Source organism: Pocillopora damicornis, chromosome 12, assembly GCF_964200805.1.
Source record: "Pocillopora damicornis chromosome 12, jaPocDami1.2, whole genome shotgun sequence".
NCBI classification, from domain to species: domain Eukaryota; kingdom Metazoa; phylum Cnidaria; class Anthozoa; order Scleractinia; family Pocilloporidae; genus Pocillopora; species Pocillopora damicornis.
Genome location: NC_142681.1, coordinates 18,181,710 through 18,199,936, shown reverse-complemented (window position 1 = coordinate 18,199,936; position 18,227 = coordinate 18,181,710). Strand labels below are relative to the sequence as shown.

The window sequence follows — 18,227 nt, the reverse complement described above, 5'->3', positions numbered from 1 at the left end:
ACATGCGAAGATTTGTTGCGAATTATCCCCGCCTTTTATACTGAAAAAAAACGTTTTAATTTTGATAATCCTGTTGCTAAACATTGTGATTTCACGTCATCGATGAAGTCTCTTGGTAATTCAGCTCATTTGAGATCCTTTTTGTGCAGGCCACAAACGCTTTCTAGGTTTGTTTGTTTCGTTTTTTTTTTTACGTTCAGTTTTTTTTTTTACGTTCACTCTTTTCATCAAAATACCTCTAGGACTTGTCTTAATCTCTCCAAATTCGTGGTGCTACGCTTGCGCAAGCAGTTAAGATCTTCACGTCACGAGAATATCAAATGAAGTTTCTGGCCGTCGACACCTCGGTAGTAAATTCGTATGGCTAACTTTACGCATATAGGTTTGTTTGTTTGTTTGTTTGTTTGTTTGTTTGCTTGTTTTTCCTTCACAAGTTTCTTCTGTTTTCCCTTAGGTTTTTTTTAAATAAGCAAGTCAGTTAACAAGCAAGTAATATTTAAATACTTAGCTAAGATAAATTGAACATTCTGGGTAGTAGCCATTAAGTCATCATGTTCTATTTCCATGCAGTGGACGTTTTTAATTCTTGCCGCTCGTTAATTAATAAGATCACCAGCAACGAAAAAGGTCGGAATAGTACAATTTGGCAGATGGCGTGACAGCTTTAGTACGTTCTTTCAACCAATGACAGCACGCTTTATATCCGAACTTTATCATAAATTTTCGAAAAACAGTATCCGTTTCAGTCCCACTCGCTAAACTTGATTTACACAGAGCAAACCGAATTTCCTCAATTATTTTATGGTAACCATTGCTGTAGTGAAGCTGTTTTACTTTTGACAAGTTTTTTCATACAAAGATTTGTATTTTGATCGCGTAGTCTGATCGTACAGGTGAAGGACTGTTGTCGATAGTGGTGAGTGACGTTTCAACCACCTTGGCGCCGGAAGTCATTACCAAAGTCGAGCAGATTCATTATTCCCAATATAATATCCATGCTTACTCCTCGAATTAGCTATTTCTACCAAAACTAATGTTCTAGTAACAATGTTTTGGTCTTTAAGATATGTAATTTTTCCGAATGCCTAAAATGTCGGAAATATATCACTAAGGTACAAAATATTCTCGCGGGGGTGGTACGGAGAAAAAAAACTGCTGAACTAGCACGTGATTCATAGAGGCCAATCAAATTAGCAGAAAAGAGGCGGTCGAACTAAGTCGTGTGTCGCATGTGGTGTGGGAAATCCGTGATATAGTTTTATTACATTACAACAAAGTTTTTCGTGTGTTTTGTACTATTTTCAAGTATATATAGGGAGGAAAGCATCTGTGACAATGGGAGACCAGCGTGGCGCTGGTAACTCTCGCTCGTACAAGATCCGAGGGTATACGAGAGAGAGACATTCAGCGAAACCGTATGCTCGTCCGTATGAAAGTAAGAAGGTGCGTGAGTGACACAACGTTCAGTGCTGATTTTTTAGATTTCCTCCTCTTTAAAACTGATCGTTTCTATTTATTAGGAACGTACTTTAAGTTTCATGCCCGTAGAGAGCACATACTGTTCCGTGGGAAAGTATTAAAAAGTTAAACATCGCTCTTTATGAATCGCATTGCAGGGAGTTCTAGAGACGGTGAAAGATTTCTTCTCTCCATCATGGCTTGTAAATTTATTTAAAGGAAACCAGAGACCAGAAACTATCGAAATAGAAGATGAAGACGATGAAGAAGAACTGGACGAGGTTTCACAGGGAATTGACCAAACTTTCAATCCGGGTTTTAACGAGCGAGCGTCGTCTTCTCGACCCCAAGAAACTTTAACTGCCGGTAAGATAGGCAATGGGCAGTTAAAATCCTCGTTCGGGCCGGGATATTTCTCATCTATTTTACGAGAGCCTGAGCTTTCTGTCGAAACACCTTCTACCTCGAGACCTGCAAGAACGTTTGGTTTATTCACTGGGGATGATCGTGTAGGTGAACCTTCGATTAGTTCGGGAAGAACGAAGGAATGCGATAACGAACTTGAAGTTCCAAGTTCAAGTAACGAGAAAGTTGTGAGGCCGTCAAAAACGGGCGAGGTAAGTTAACCTTAAATGTTGCACTCGCTCTTTGATAAACTAAGGTAAATGACAAGTATTTTGAATGAGTTACCAATTTATCTTTCGACAGGTTTTGCATGATTTCCCGTAAACTTGCCATAAAAATTTCCATGGCAAAGCTTAGGACAAGCTTAATACAGAATTAACTGAATGAGAGTGGTTTTATAATCATTCAGTTAATTACGAGACACTTCTTTCCTCGTTGCCCTGTAGGCTTCATTAGTGACCCTACTACTTCCGAATAATATGGTTGTTTATGCTTACACATTCTTAATTCGATTGATTGCAAACTCAATTCGAAATGTTACATTTAACACTTCCACTCCAATAATCATATACATGTTCTTTTTGTTGGAGTATTTACCTTTCTTACAGTGTAACCTTCCTTTGTCCAACACTCTCTGTTAATTCAATGTTTGTGTTGTGAAATTAAACAAGTAAGATGTAAAGGTATGCATGTCAGAATAGTTTTTAAACAAAACTACTGGATACCATCTCCTCTGATACATCTTACAATATGGCTATTATACAGAGATCAACTGCTGGAAATGTCAGTTTTCTACAACTTTACTCGATGATTGAAATGCAGATCAGTCAAGTTGATATGTCTGTGTTTAGCACAATGTAAGGATTTCCTCACTGGAAAACTGTATACTGTATCAATTAATTGAATGACAGAGAAGATAAATTTGATTGTAGTTTAGTTTTAAACAGCAGTTGTTGTGCTCATAAAGAGAAATTTTCACGCAAGGCTAAAAAAGAAAGTTGAATCGCAGATGCTTATCATAGAGGATATTTGTGCATATTACTGAACTCAATTAAAATCAATTAATTGATTCTAGTCTGATTGAGTTATATGACCAAGCAGCTAAATTTGATTTTACTTGAAACACAGTTCCAAGAGTCTGGGGACTTATTTTTGTTAATAAGAGAAGGGTTTATTCTTGAGCTTGGCCTTGCAGGATCTCTGCAGTTTCAAAAGGAAAAACAATAAAAAGGATGATACAACTTAGGTCTAAGTGTCAAATGGAGAGAAAAAAATGTGCCTATAACCATATCCTAAAGTACTAATTTATTTTTGAAGTGAATTATTTGAACACTTAACTGAAAGCAAGATGGAGGATATGATAGCTGTTGTATAAAACCAAATTTAAACCTAATACTGTTTTTCCTGTCTCAATGGCCTCTCTCTTCTTTTGTTTTCTCACTGATAGGACAAAACTATGTTCAAATATTTTCTTTGCCTTTAATTTCTGGGTGAAGGGCCCCCTGTAATTATAGAAGCAGGAATAAACCCTGATAAAAGCCTGCCACATAACATGGCCGTCTCAATTTCAAAGATGTCAGTTTTGAACAACTAACTACCTTCCTTTGATGGGTCTGTTCATTCTATAGACTTTCAGGAGTACATAACTGCTTGTTATAATTTTGAAACACTACCCCCTTGTTAGGTGATAAAGTAATTAAAATTTTAACTAAGGGATATTGTCTTGGTAGTGAAAGAGTAGGATCAATATACTGAAGTTCTGTTCTAACAATGATCTTTTGACTTCAGTTCCGCTTTTAGAGTGATCAGTTTCTTTCCCTTGTTTTCAGGGTTCCAAGCCAAACATTTTTTATTGATTTGCTATTTGGCAACTTAACATTGTAAAATTAACTCCAGAGATAAAGTTCTGACTCAAAACCCCCTAGAAAAACTACAAAAGACACTTTGAGCAGCTTACATGAAGCACTAAGTTGCTGACCTTGGTGCCTGTGTTTCCATCAAGCATTATGGTGGACATTGGTTTTTGAAGGTTCATGTATTGTATCAGGAATAATATGTGGGCACACCAGGAAGAGAAATTTTTACAGAAGAAAAATGATAAAGCCTGTATGGTAAATTATGAAACTGCATTGCTCACTTGGATTTCACACCATAAAGATGAAGATGTCAAATTGTTACAAATTATTGCTTGACTGCTGGACATAGGTTGCCAAATTGGTCGCTTACATAGCCAATTTACCTGCCAAAATCTTTTGTTACTATGGTGACCATAATGGTTGCAGCTTAGAGTGCTGTCATTATTTTTTTAAAACAAACTTGTCAATGGAAATCTAAAGGGCTTACTTGATTTGGTTGCACAATGTTTTAAAACCTGGCTTATTGTTCCGAGGGAAATTTATTTAAATGGAGAACAACACATCTGATTGTGCCTGGTAAATTTTAAAATATCTTTCTTGGTGGCTTATCAATATTCTCTGCAGCATCAAGTCTGAAGTTCTGTTGTGAGTTTCATGAAGTCTACACACAAACCTTCTTTTTTTGCAGTTACCAATGCCATAAACTACAATTTTACATGATAAAACATCTTACTGCATCAAGTTACATGTTATTTCAGCCAGTTTTTATAGTTTCACCCATGTTTGATCATTACCTTTGTGCCCTTCCTAAATCCAAAACAGTGTTTTCTGCAGAACTAAATTATATTTATCCCCACAGGAAGAAGATATCACCATTATTCATCCAGAAGCACAGGAGATGAGCAAATCAGACTCAATTAAAACATCCACGCCTGCCTTGTTTTCAACTCCTGGTCTCAAGAAAAGGCCAAACACAACAATATTTGGTGAACCTTTGCCAGAAGCTTCAACATCCCAGGGATCAAATCCTTCCAGGCCACAGTTGTTTCCTTCATTGTCCGAGTCCCGTCCACAGCCTTTCTCATTATCCAAAAACAGACCAACTTTCTCTCTGTCTGCCTTTGGTTCTCCTTCGCCAGTAAGTAGTGTTCCTTTGATGGAATGTGTATGGTAGCATTTGCTGTTGTTAGCTCAGATAGTTAAATTGAAGCTAGAAAAACTGCTGACTTGAGAAACAATACTCTTCTTACTAGCAGAGAAATAATCCTGACAAGCGAACAACAATTCAAGAAATTGAAAAAAATGATAAGCCTGCTAAAAGCCAGGCTTTGGTGGAATTCCAGCAACTTCATTGACTGCAGCACTGCTGAGGGCATAAACTTTTTAACTATATTTTCTCCAAAACCCAAAATATTTCTTGTTTTATTTGTGTATATTTCAATGTTTATAGCCAGTCTGTGTGCTGAATACTTCCTTGATTTATGCCATTAATTTGAGAACTGGGGGTAGAAGGGGAGAGGCTTTTTGTGGTTGTTGCAGTGCCATGAAATGAGGCACTAAAAACAGAGAGGTTGCCAATTATATAGACTGCCTTAAATCCCATAACAAGCCATTATCTTTTTTAATGTAGCTTATTTGTGATAACAAAGACCATGTTTATATTTGACTTGAGCTTTGTTTATATGTTGATTTTTAGTATTTCTTTTGGTTAACCCTTTAACTCCCATGAGTGACCAAGACAGAATTTCTCCTTACAATATCTATACATTATCAAGCAGGCAGGTGATGAGAATAGAGAAAAATATCAATTAGGGGATTATAAGTTGATCCAATACCAAATTCTCCAAACTAACATCACAAGAACTGTATGGCAGACAGTAAGGAGAATAACTAGAGAGATCTTGGGAGTAAAAGGGTTGATTGTACACTGCAATAGGATTATGGATTTTGAAGCTACATGTTTTATAAGATATTTGATTATTGTTGATGTTGTGTTGTAAAGTTGGATTAGTTTTCACGGCATTGCAGGAATGAGACGCATAAAAAGCCTGTAGTGTGCTGTGTTCTTTTATTTTCTGTCTGTGAATGGTATTCTTATCAGATGGCTCCTCATAGAAAACGAATACAAGGTCTTACAAGATCTGTCTTCTCCTTTCAGCCCAAGCCATCAGAAGCTGGTGGTTTTTCCTCTCCATTTTATTGTGGAAGAACATCTTTTGGGGGAGCTTCCTCTCTGCAGTCTTCAGGTTATAAAAGACAGAGGATGAATTCCCCAACTTTTGGAGAGGTATTGTGACTATATTACTCTCCAGACACTTGATGTTGCAGTTTTGTCAGCTAAATATGTAAAGGCATCTAAACACTGTCATGCTTGTAAGTCTTGTTTATATTTTAGCTGCAAACCAAATCCTTACTTTGGTGTACTTTCTGTTAGGCTCCAAAACCAGTAAGGAAAGTGATAACACCCAAGCCTGTTTCAAGTAAGTTTGAGTTGTACTCAGAAGTTATCTTAACTTTTTTTGTAGAGTTAGAGGTGGAAAACATTCATGAGAACCTACATTTAATTGGTGTCCTTTTTTTTTGGTCTCATTTTATAGCATCTGGAAGAAGTGGTGTGACTAGTCAGACAGCAAAGAGAATACTTGACGCTTTAGAAAATATGTCCTCACCCTTAATTGTGAGTATTTCTTGTAAATAATACTCCAGTGGTACTGCAATAATTTGATCAGAGGTCTGGCCATTTATTGTGACTTAACCCTTAACCCTCAAGATCTGATGGGTAATTCTCCCCTCTGGCTGCTGCTCATTTCCTTGTGAATATGTTATGAGAATTTGATGTTAGAGCAAGAGAATAACTTCCACCTGATAAGTTTGAGTATTCTCATAACCTGTTTGCCAGATAATGTATGGATATTAAAGGGAGAAGTTACTTGCTAATCACCTCTTGTATTACAGGATGCCAGAAGAATACCAACACCTCCCGATTCCAATTCAGCTTCACCCCTGTCTTTTTCAGTGAGTATGACAAAGCAAATGAGCTGTTTATTTGTGCAATATTATTTTGCAGTTGATCTGACACTTACAACAACTTTTTATTTTTATAGCCTGCGAAAAGGAGAAGAGCTCCAATTCCTTCTCGAGCTGTAGGTTCTCCACGTTCTCTGAAGGTAAGTTCAAGTTATTCCTTTTTATACTATCTTACTAAAATGCCAGACTCTAACTTCAATTTTGGTAAGTGACCACTCTGCTTGTCATCAAAACTATGGATCTACAACTAGTGCAATTGCTCATGGAGGTTCATGAGACTCAGTAAGGCTTGAGTCCTAAAAATTGATGTGAAAGAAGCAAATTGTAAAAAGATAATAGATACAGTGGAACCCCACTAATTTGAACTCAGTTAACTCAAACTCCACATTAACTTGAACAAGATCTGATTTCCCTTGACAATTTTTTTCTGTCATTTCTTATTAGTTAAGCCCTGTTAACTTTTTGTTTCCCCTTTGGAGATTGAGTTAGCAAGGTTCTACTGTAGCTCATTTTCAAATCGATATGGCCACCAAAAAAAATGAAAGCTTTCAACTCTGAAATGATATATTTATGTCCTTTCTTCTTGCAAACATTTGTCTCAAAAGCATCTCTTGAATAATTATCTTATAGGCCCATTTTCCTGGTCCTCCAGTGCAAGATCTCTCTGCACCTCAACAAGTATCAATTTCTCGCTTGAGGGCAAAGGAAACCTCAACGCCAGCAAGCACAGCAACTTCATCAGATTCACAGTGAGTACTTGTACAACAATTAGTAATCAAGTTGAAGAGGGAGTTTCCAGTATCATGTGGCCTTGACAGTACATTTTCCTCTTGCAGATTTTCCACAGCATCAACTACTATCCCAACATTTTCCAAGGTAAGGGATGCTCATATAGTATCAGTTTTGCTTTGTTCTTGACCCCTAATTTCTCCTTACAATATCACCCTTCAATCATTAAGGCCAGGAGAATATGGGAAATAATCACCAACTAAAGCAGCTCTTGATTGTTAAACAAATTCTCCCTGTCAACAACTTGGAAACATATAGAGAACAGTATGGAGAATATGCTTACTGATGTTAGGGTATAAAGGGTTAATGATTATAGGATGTATGTTGTCAGATTCTTCCTTCCTTAAAACCTTAATAATAGCAAACACTGTGAACTTGTAATGATCAGATAATTAGTGAATCAATAAGCAACAGTTTTTAATTTTCCTTGTTTTAGTTTGTTTGAGTGTCACTTCCACGTCACAGTTAATAGTGCAAAGTAGTTTTATCTACTTCGTAAAGTTATTTATTTATTTAATTTATGCCTTTCAGCCATCAGTGTCCTCCTTCACTCCAGCACCTTTACCAATTTCGCTATCGCCATCATCCTCCAAGGGCGGGGGCAAAGTGAAGAGTGCAAGAAGTACAAGTCATTACACACAAAGAGATAGAGGTGACGAGGAGAGGAGTGAAAACCAAGTAATGTATTCTTTAACACCATAAACATTTTATTTGTGGTTGTAGGATTTTAAACCCAGAAGCTTTTTTGCATTGTTCAGATGTACAAGAACTGGGTGTGGTATTTATTTTATGGAAGTGATGATTTTTTTAAATTTTGCTTCCATCTGCAGCTCGAAAATTGTTTGAATGTAGTATCTTCTGGTGTCTTCTGACCTGTCTGTGTCATTGTGTTAGAATATTGAAGGATACTGAGTGTATTCAATGAGCAACTGTTTCTTTCTTATAAATAGCTGATCATTGTGTCCTCCTTTGTTTTGCAGGTTGTGAATCCAATACCAGAGGTTGAGAATCCTGTCCCACTGAAGTTACCTAATGGAAAATCCCTGCCATCCTTTTCTTTCAAGTCAATTCCTCAAACTGCAACAAAACCTGCAGCTACGGTACTAGTTCTTTAAGTGCTAGTTTGTGTAACTTAATTCTTAAATTTATCTGACATTTGAAGATGGTAATCGTTGCCTTCTTTTTCAGAGCACCCCAATAGCCTCTAATGCATCAACTCTGGACTTTGCTAAAAATAACTTCAAGTTCTCATCCCCTGAAGCAAAATTGCCAGTGTTTTCCAAAACATCAACAGCAGAAAATCAGAGCAGTTCTAACAAAGTGAGTAAGAATGAGACTTGTTGCTTCAGTGGCAATTAGAAAACATTTTGATGGGTAGAAATATTAATAGCAGAGCTCACAGAGCGTAGCCCCATAATTATACAAAATAGTAGTAACCCATCAAGCTGAAAAAATTTAGATGTACGACCGTACAATTGTATATGGTGTTACTTTTGACATGTGTGGTCAACTGTACCGCAGGCATGCCAATGCTAGTGGTCAGTGCACTGGGCTCCGAGTCAGACCACCCGGGTTCTAGTCCTGGCCGAGACAAGTTGTGTGGGGGGAAAAAAATTAAAGCTCCACTTTTAGGCTTGGCTAAATGTATGTATTATTTTGATTTCATCAGCAAAGAAGAATGAGAAGGTATTGAACAAATCAAAATTTCCCAATTTTTTTTTGTTTCTTTTAGATTACATTTTCCTTTAGTGAGCCTGTTCCTGTTAGTAAAAGGTAAGCTTTAAGAGTTAAAACATAGTCATTGTTCTATCCTCGATAGATTTCACAATTCTCATCACTTGCCTGCCTGATGTTGTTTCAAAATTGTAAGGAGAAATTCATTCTTGGTTGCTCATGGGAGTTAAAGGGTTAAGCCATCACCCTCGGGGAATGGTGGAGTGATCACTTAATATTGGTTCTGTGATGAAAAAGACAATTTTATGCTATAATTGATCATGTAGTGTACAAAAACTTGCTGAAAAATACCACTAGCATTGATTTCTGGGGGATAAACTTAGATCAAATATACTGGAAAGTTTGTTCTTAGTTTTGTTTGAGTGGTTCTTCTTTAAGTGACTGTTCGATACTGGTGGGAGATAATAGAAACAGGCTGTTGGGACTCAGTAAAAGGCAACCTGGACCTCTTAACCCTTTACACTCTAACATCAGTATGCATATTCTCCCTACTGTTTTCTATACATTTCCAAAGAGGCTGACAAGGAGAATTTGTTTAACAATTAAGAGCTGCTTTAGTTGGGGATCATCTTCTTTATTCTGGTGACTCTCATGTTTGATACAGGGGTGATATGGTAAGGAGAAATTAGATGCTGGTCACTCCCAGGGGCTAATGGGTTAATAGGGGTGGAAATTTTAGTGTTTAAGGGGATGGAATTTCAGGACTTTGGCAACTGACTGTTTAATACAGGGTGATGGTTTTTTCGGGTGCTACTTAAGACAGGTTTGACTGTATCTGTGATTGGCAGGATAATGTGTTTAAAATATAATTGTCACCTTGACATGAAAGCATCAGCAGCAGCACAAGAATGACAATGCTAATCGATGTGTGGTTTACACACTTGTATATTCTATTCAAAGTTTAAATAACATTCCTAATGCTGATTGTCCTGTTGCTTTGCAGTAATACAAACAATGAAAGTAAACTTGTCAAAGACAAACCGGAAATAAATAGACTTTCAGAGGTACTATATAAGTAGATGCTGTTACTTTTGTTACTAGAATTTTATATGTAATATGGTAAAATTTAATTGAACCTAAGAAAGGTTGATGTAAACAGTTCCAACCACTTTTTTCCTCCAATTAGGTTATTTTAGCAAATTTATGACCATTTTCTGCACACCTCCACTTACCCGAGCACAATATTTCTTTTCCTCTCTATAGCCAGTTAGATTTTATCCTCTTAAAATTAGGAGGTACCTTTTGGGAGTGCTTAACAAGTATTTAAGCCTTTTGACAGCAATGCCTCAGAAGTGATTTGCTTGAATGCAACAGAGAAAGGTTACATGGCCTCAACTTTCCCAAAAGTAACTGTAACATAAGCTTGTTTATTGGGGAAACAAATTTGCTCAGACTTGTTTCTAAAATTTGAGCCATGAGAGGACGATAGGTTCTTTGGGAGATGGCTCCTGTTTACGTGTTAAGGATTTAGGTGCATTGATAGTAATGTGCACCCAAGAATTTTAGGAAGTAGAAAAATGTTTCCTGAGATTGATGTAATTTTTTTCTCTTATTTTCCACCAGGTTAAACAAACAGTGAAGCCTGTTGAACCCAATAATAATCTTCTTTGTAAATTCACACCCTTGTCTGGTTCCTGGACATGCGATACTTGTTTAGTGTCAAATAAAGCAACAGATATGAAGTGCATAGCTTGTCAAAGTTCTAAGCCATCAAATGGAGAGTCGGCTCCCAGGAAACCAGCCCCTTCCAGCAATGACTTGATGGCAAAGTTTGCCCCAAAACAAGGGTCTTGGTCCTGTGAAACACGTATGGTTGACAATGATGCAAGTAAAACAAAATATGTTGCTTGTGAGACACCGAAAACTGGTGCTAAACCACCTGTGTTATCATCGAAACCTACTATCATTATTGACAATGACTTGATGGAGAAGTTTGCTTCGCCACCTGATTCTTGGGAATGTGACACTTGCATGGTTCAAAACAAATCAACAGACAACACTTGTAGTGCCTGCCAAACACCAAATCCTGGTGCTACTAAGAGTGCAACAGCAACAGCTACAACAGCACCTTTAAGTGGTATTTCATCGAGTATTAAACCAGACAGTAGTTTAGCAGCAAAATTTGCTCCTCAAGCTGGCTCTTGGACGTGTGACACTTGCATGGTTGATAATAAAAGTGAAGATTCAAATTGTGTGGCTTGTCAAACACCGAGGCCTGGGGCTAAACCAGGAGCAAGTACAGGAAGTGGATTCAATGTAGGCGGTGGGCAGACCTTTTCTTCCTCACCCTTTAAATTTGGAATGGGAAATTCAGCAGCTGCAAGTTCTAGCTCAGTATCAGCATTTAAATTAGGGTCCAGTAGCTCTGTAGATTCTAAAACAAATGGACAATCTAGCCCTTCAGTTTCAATTACGTTTGGAGATAATGCAGATCAAAATCGAAAAAATGACACCAAGTCAGAAGGCACCACTCAACTACCTACATTTGTGTTCGGTTCTTCGACAATTCTGTCCAATTTCTCAAGTGAAACAAAGACAGGTGCTCCAACTTTCACTTTTGGTGCTTCAGTTAATAATCAATCGGGCAAAGATGACAGCAGTAAGCCATCATTTAGTTTTGGAGGGAACAGTTCTGTTGACAAGGACAAAGCCACCTCTAGAGGAGAGTATACATTTGGTACTAAAAAAGTTACCCTTGATGCCTCTAACAAAGGTAATCATGATTCTTGTTGTTGTTGTTGATTTTAATATGAAACCCAACTTGGTTGTATTTCTTGAAATCCTTAGTTTAAGAAAAAGTTTGCAATTAAGGGAAGATCTAAGATTTGCCTTTTTCCGATGTTACAGGCAGAAGCAACTACTGGAAATTAAGTACTTAAAGGCCCATTTCCAACCATGATGCAACGCGGTCGTTTGTTTGTTTGTTTGTTTGTTTGTTTGTTTGTTTGAACCACCGCTTTTGTTTAAGTGGCGCCTCTGATTGGTTAGTTATTTTTACCTCGTCACGTTGTCTTAATTTCTTCACACTTAACACTTTTATATTTCATTTTCTTACATATTACAAGATATTCCTTTCACCTGCCTCGATTAGCATTTGCTATCTGTGGGTCAAAGGAATATCTTGTAATATGTAAGAAAATGAAAAATAAAAGTGTCTCAGTTTCTCCGATGAGTTTGGTGAGCTTATCAAAATAATTCTGTTTAAAACAGTTATATACGTTTTAATCCGGTATGGAATCAGATGAATCCATTGATTTTTTGTAGATTCCGAGGCAGTCAACGCTTTTGGATCGGTTTTTGCTAAAGAGGAACACGAAAATCTTTGCGAGCATTCCGAGGAAAGCGAAAATGTTGATCCACCCCATTTTCATTCATATATCAATTTTTTTTTAGTGAAGTTTGCCATCCTTGCTAAATAGGACCAAGGGTCAGTTGAAGTTTCCTGCCCGTGGAGAGGTGCTTGTGCTCGGAAGAGTGGTCGAGGTTGTTGTCCATGCAAAGTGGCAAATAAGAATTGTAACGCAAACTGCCAGTGTCGCTGACGTTCCTGCAATGAAGTGACTAGACGTCCGGCAGTCGGACACAGTCTTAAAATAATTAAACGTCCGGCGGTCCGATATTTTTCCATATTTCTCTTCGAAATCCAAAAAATTTTTATACGAAAACGTTCTACCTCTATTTACAATCCTCAAACGCTTCCAGGCAAGCCTAAAATTTCGAACTTGATGTTTCTCGCTAACCTTGTATACAGAGTACGAAGCCATCCAAGCGCTTGACACTTAGGAACTTTTCAATGACACGGCTGGACACGGTCCTCAAATAACTCCATATTTCTCTTTGAAATATACAAAATTTTCCTTGGAAAATATTCTACCTTCATTTATAATCCTCAAGCGCTTCTAGAAAGTGAAAAAATTCGAACGTTGTCCGTTTCGCCGACCCTGTACACAGAGTACGAAGAGATCCAATCGTGACACTTAAAAAAATTCTACCGGACAAAATTCAAAATACTGTAAGGAAACTGTAAAATGACGAACGGCGAATGTATTTACTGTAAAACAGTTGACTATATGTCCAGGATGGCTCTTGAGAAAGACGATTTTAGAAGGTTTTTAGTAATCTGGGAATTTCGTGTTACAGGAAATTAGGTCGAGGCGCGCGTTGCATCAAGGGTGAAAATGGGCCTTTAATATATATTCCTACATTTATAGGCAGTGGGCTTTGGTTGTAGTGGTCCAGAGTTTGTTAAATGCATATGCTGTTTCACTGGCAGCTCTAGAGGTGTATTAGAAGTTACTGTGTAAGGGACGGTTGTGAACCTCTCGTGTGTTGGATTTTGTTTAAGGTAAATCAAGTTCTATAACAGAAGCAGCAGCCAGTGGAATTCCACAGGTGCCAGAGGTGAAAGACCCTGATGTTTCAGTACAGTCTACTAAACAGGCAGGAGCTGGATTGTCTATTGCTGATGCTGCCAAGTCAGGCTTTCTCAAAGTACCTGCAGTTGGTGAGAATAAAGGTTAGTTTTAAGTTAATTGTTTTAATGCAGTGGATGCACTCTATCAGTTTTAAATCGTCAGACAAAAGAGGAATTTCATTTTAAGATGAGGATGTATGTAGTACCTAAGTGCCAACCGAGAACTCTGCCCTATCATGAGCCTCAATTCCTGGCACCCATCCACACTGAATAGATTATTGAATGCCGCTTCATGTTCTTTTGTTGCTACAGTTGATCTTGGTGCTCCTCCAAACGTTAATCTGTTTGCATCAGGGCCTGCTACCAACACACCAAATGCTTCATCAAGGTCGTCTTCTACAGGTTTGTGAAGAGGAAAATGTTTTGAATTGGGGAATGATACTCAAGTAAAACACAACTGTATAGTAAGAGAATTTAAAAAAACTGCTGCAAGATTTACGTTTGGAACTCGTCAGACGTTAAATTCTGATAATGTTTATTTGTAAAAGATAACGGTACTCAAAATTGCAAAGCTCATGAATTATTAAATTGAGTGTAGCAAAGAAAACTTTAGCGGCTGTTTGGCTATCTGATCTTAGTGAGCTTAAATTTTATCAGTAATTTTGCTTATTTACAATTTATTTGAGGCGGAATACATATGAAACACTCAAGAATCACATCACATCTCTAAATGTCTTGAATGTTGTCAAAAGGACAAGCACTGCTGTGCACATTAAGTCTTAATCAATTAGTTAATGTTCAGGATTTTTAAGACACAAAGTGTGATTTTTATTAGATTATTTTAGACATTTTCTAGATAGCGGTAGTAATTTGAAAATGATGTAAAAATTCAAAGGGTAAAAAACTTTTTTGCTCCATTTTTGTACAGTCTGGGTGACACTATTAGCAGTCCCGAGTATTTTACCCGAGATCTCAAGCTGTTTATGATGTTTAGTTTTAATGTTGATGGATTTTGCTTTGCTCTGTCAACAGCAAATTCCGGCAGCTCGGGATTTTCCTTTACTGCACAACCTGGAGCACCATCGCCATTTAGTTTTGGGGCTGTACCACCGTCATCGTCAGCTGCCACCCCTGGTGCAGACTCCAGCTCTACAGCTTCCACCAGTAGCAAGCCCTTGGCAAATCCCTTAGCCCCAGGGGGATCCAGCTTACCAACATTTCAGTTTGGAGCAGCTTCTAGTTCTGCACCTGCCACGAAATCTGAAGCAGCTAAGACCACAGCTCTAACCCAGTCACCCTTTAGCTTTCCTGTAAATACTGCAGAACCAGTTAAAACAACGGCCTCTGCGCCGTTCGCATTCGTGCCAAATGCTGCACCTCCAGCAAATACTCCGGCAGGGTCTTTCAGTTTTGGCCCCAATCTTGGCCCCAAAGTAGGAGGAGGTTTCCAGTTTGCAACGCCAAGTACTCAACCTTCAAGTGCTCTGAAGCCTGCTGCTCCATCAGTAACAACAGGATTATTCCAGTTTGGTGCTTCAAATACAACAGCAATGACAAGTTCAGCGACACAACCTGCGGCACCCTCATTTGGATTAACGTCCACATCAGTCAGTTCCAGTTCAGCCCCAGTGAAGCCATTTTCTTTTAGCAGTGGATCGACAGCGTCAAATTTTCCGTTCACTCCAACAAAACCCTCTCTACCTATCGGAGGTATTCAGCCCTCGTTCACTTTTGGGGGATCAACCCCAAAGCCGGAGGTAGCCTTCCCTGGATTTGGGACCTCACAACCAACATCAAACCAACAAACAGCAGTAAGCTTTCCATGTGATGAATGAACAGCCTCCATTTTGGCATGAAAATAGGACCGGATATTTGTTCGCGGGTATTTTCTGCTGCGGGCATCATCTGCTCGAGCTTTGCTCTCGGAAAACTGTGATCTTGGAGGAACAGATAATGTCTAAGGACAAATATCCGTGCATATTTTCGCTCCAAGTGGAGGCTGTTGTGTTTATTACCCGTAAAGTATCTTTGCAACGCGCGGATAAAATGTTTTCGAACAATTAACTGTTTGCTGCGCGTGGAATTTACTTTTCGTTGTTTTCTGGTATTACTTTATAAAACAAACAAACGTGTCCCATGTTCTGTATCAATAGCCAAACAAACTCTCATCTTCAAATAAATTGAAACGAACGTTTTTTTCGTAGTGGACATAAGGTTTGAAAATTGGGGATATGTCCACGGATATTCCTCAGTTTTAGCTGAGACATCTTCTATCATGTGATGCATTTAGACCAATCGCGTGCGAGCAAAAATACTTGATGGATCAGACGCACTCTTAGTATGTACTAAAAATTGTGGTGAAGGCGCGCCAATATTGGCTGTTCAAACTCATAATATCCTTTCCATGTCACCTTCGCAGCTCGATAAATATTCACTACTAGCCTCTTTCACTTCGGCGAATAGTTGTAAAATATCATACTTTTCGAAAGTTGTGTATATTTTTTTTGCTGTGTTTTCTTCCAGCCACTTATGTTTGGTGCTGCGTCATCCAATGCTCCACCTGCGTCAGAAGAAACCATGGAGGCCGATGGAAGCAGCAGCTCTAGCAATCTGTTTGGCTCAGCAGGTGCAGTATAGTTGAGACGATGGCGCTTAGGATACTGGGGTGCCTTGCAAAAGCTAATGATCTTATTGTCATCAATGTTATACCATTCATACCTTTTTTCCTCTGATAAACGCGTTGTTACATTATTATTGCAATGACCTGTTATTTGTGACTCCGATTGGCCTATGTGATGAGGTCTAATTTATTAATATTAGTTTTATTTTCCGACCTGCCAGCCAGTACAGGAGGAACAACATTCGGTACAGCGGGCTCCAATCAAGGATTTGCCTTTGGAGCGCCAAGTGGTCCTTCCACAGGAGGGTTTAATTTTGGGGCCGCTCAGGTTGCCCCGGGACCAAACACCTTCGCGTTTGGAGCCAGTGGAGGAGGTGGTGGTCCCACATTTGGAGCCAGTGCTGGCCCATCGCTTGCTGGTAATTATTTTTAGCTAGTTTGACAATGAATATTCTTTTGGAAAAGTGAAAAAAAAAATTAATTTATGTTGTTTTTGTTTTGGTTTGCAGCTCCCATTCAAGGTGGATTCAACTTCGGCGCAGCAACGGCCAACAATAATGTAGGAGGCACTGGAGCATTCAATTTTGGAGCTCCATCAGGAGGCCCGTTGTTTACCGCCGGAATTGCAGGAGATCCCAATAATATAGCTCAAAGAAAAATCAAGAAAGCTGTCAGACGCACCAAGCGCTGACCCCCGTCCCAGCACTGGGTTTACGAGACAAGACTGTTGTACACTTACCGAGTACAAACGTTACGGGGCTATCGTCTCTCTCTACCCGATGGTACAAGTTACGGGTACACAAACGTGACGCGAACTCACCCGAATTGTCGCGACGACGATAAAAACTGCGGACTGTTCAAACGAACACTCTGGAACGGCGACGTATTGTCGCAAGACGTTTGACGAAAACGCTAAACGGCGGCGTTTATTGGACGCCATCTTAGACGGACCAAACCAAGCGTGCCGGCTAGGATAAAAGTAGATTGAAAAGAAGAAAGAAGAAAGAACGAGCTCAGCTCAGGGAATGAATTTTAGAATTACTATGCTACCGCGACCACTTTATGAACAAAGTTTACGATATGACTCCACAGCACAGACCAAGGACATTTGTTAAAAATCTTCGTTTGTTTCATTTTTCGTTTTTTTCTTGATATATTTATATAAATATATATATATATTTTGTGTCGTTGATAAATGTTTTGTGAATAACATTTTAGTAATTGCCTCTTATGTTAGCGTGGCTAGTTCTGCGAGAAAAAACCGAAGGAAAGTTTCCGTAGAAAGCGACTGTCACTAGCGAAGTAATGTCTCATGAAAGTGGAACGTAATTTTTATTTTGGTGGGGGGGAGGGGAATTTTTTTTTTTCTTTGATTAATGAAGTGACACGGGATTGTTTTTCTCAGTTTGAACGCAGGGAGAAAGTTTTTTCCTGTAAACAATCTCTCTTCGTAATCCACGCCTAGTTCAGCCTGGCGCTTGATCCAAATTTTCGTTTAAGTGAATAGTTCAGAGTGTAATTTATAAGTGGCTTTTTAAAAATATTTTAAACGACTTTGCGTCAACTTTTTTTTCACCAAGAGAGGATTTTTCTTCATAGGCCAAGGAAATTGGGATGGGATATCAAAAGGGGGTTACAAAGATAGAATTGAATGAGTACAAAGCGGTTTGGGCAATGAAGAGTGCTTGTAAATATTCTATAATCTATTTAAGTAATTTCTTTGTCGCGTGATCATCTAAGCTCTTGGTCGGCTTTTTTGTTTGGGTGGTGGTAGGGGAGGGGAGGGTAGATATGACTTTGCTCCTCGCATTGATTTTAATCGCTATTGTTTTTGAAAACGTAAACATTTGAATATTAAACATTAAACAAATTATGTCTCCCTGATGTGCATTTATAACTCTTTGTTTATCAACAACGAGAATCT

The 18,227-nt window shown here is 38.5% G+C and overlaps 1 protein-coding gene across 1 annotated transcript; it reads left to right on the top strand.

Moving 5' to 3' along the window:
- The first annotated feature begins 1,195 nt into the window (after positions 1-1,195).
- Positions 1,196-18,187, top strand: LOC113670281 (uncharacterized). The gene is made up of 22 exons (XM_027186401.2): positions 1,196-1,443; positions 1,617-2,075; positions 4,579-4,857; positions 5,878-6,006; positions 6,154-6,199; positions 6,317-6,396; positions 6,675-6,734; positions 6,824-6,886; positions 7,377-7,495; positions 7,583-7,622; positions 8,067-8,213; positions 8,516-8,635; positions 8,724-8,855; positions 9,268-9,308; positions 10,213-10,273; positions 10,833-11,982; positions 13,615-13,785; positions 13,996-14,085; positions 14,716-15,494; positions 16,207-16,309; positions 16,525-16,722; positions 16,813-18,187. Exons 1-22 carry the CDS (start codon positions 1,336-1,338, stop codon positions 16,992-16,994), a joined length of 4,557 nt encoding a protein of 1,518 aa, XP_027042202.2. The 5' UTR covers positions 1,196-1,335; the 3' UTR covers positions 16,995-18,187.
- Positions 18,188-18,227: the final 40 nt, after the last annotated feature.

Excerpts from the sequence above, each read along its gene's own strand:
- LOC113670281 (XM_027186401.2), top strand. The coding sequence starts at position 1,336 with ATGGGAGACCAGCGTGGCGCTGGTAACTCTCGCTCGTACAAGATCCGA. Across the intron at positions 10,274-10,832 it reads AAATAAATAGACTTTCAGAG|GTTAAACAAACAGTGAAGCC; the intron begins GTACTATATAAG and ends ATTTTCCACCAG. Across the intron at positions 11,983-13,614 it reads CCTTGATGCCTCTAACAAAG|GTAAATCAAGTTCTATAACA; the intron begins GTAATCATGATT and ends ATTTTGTTTAAG.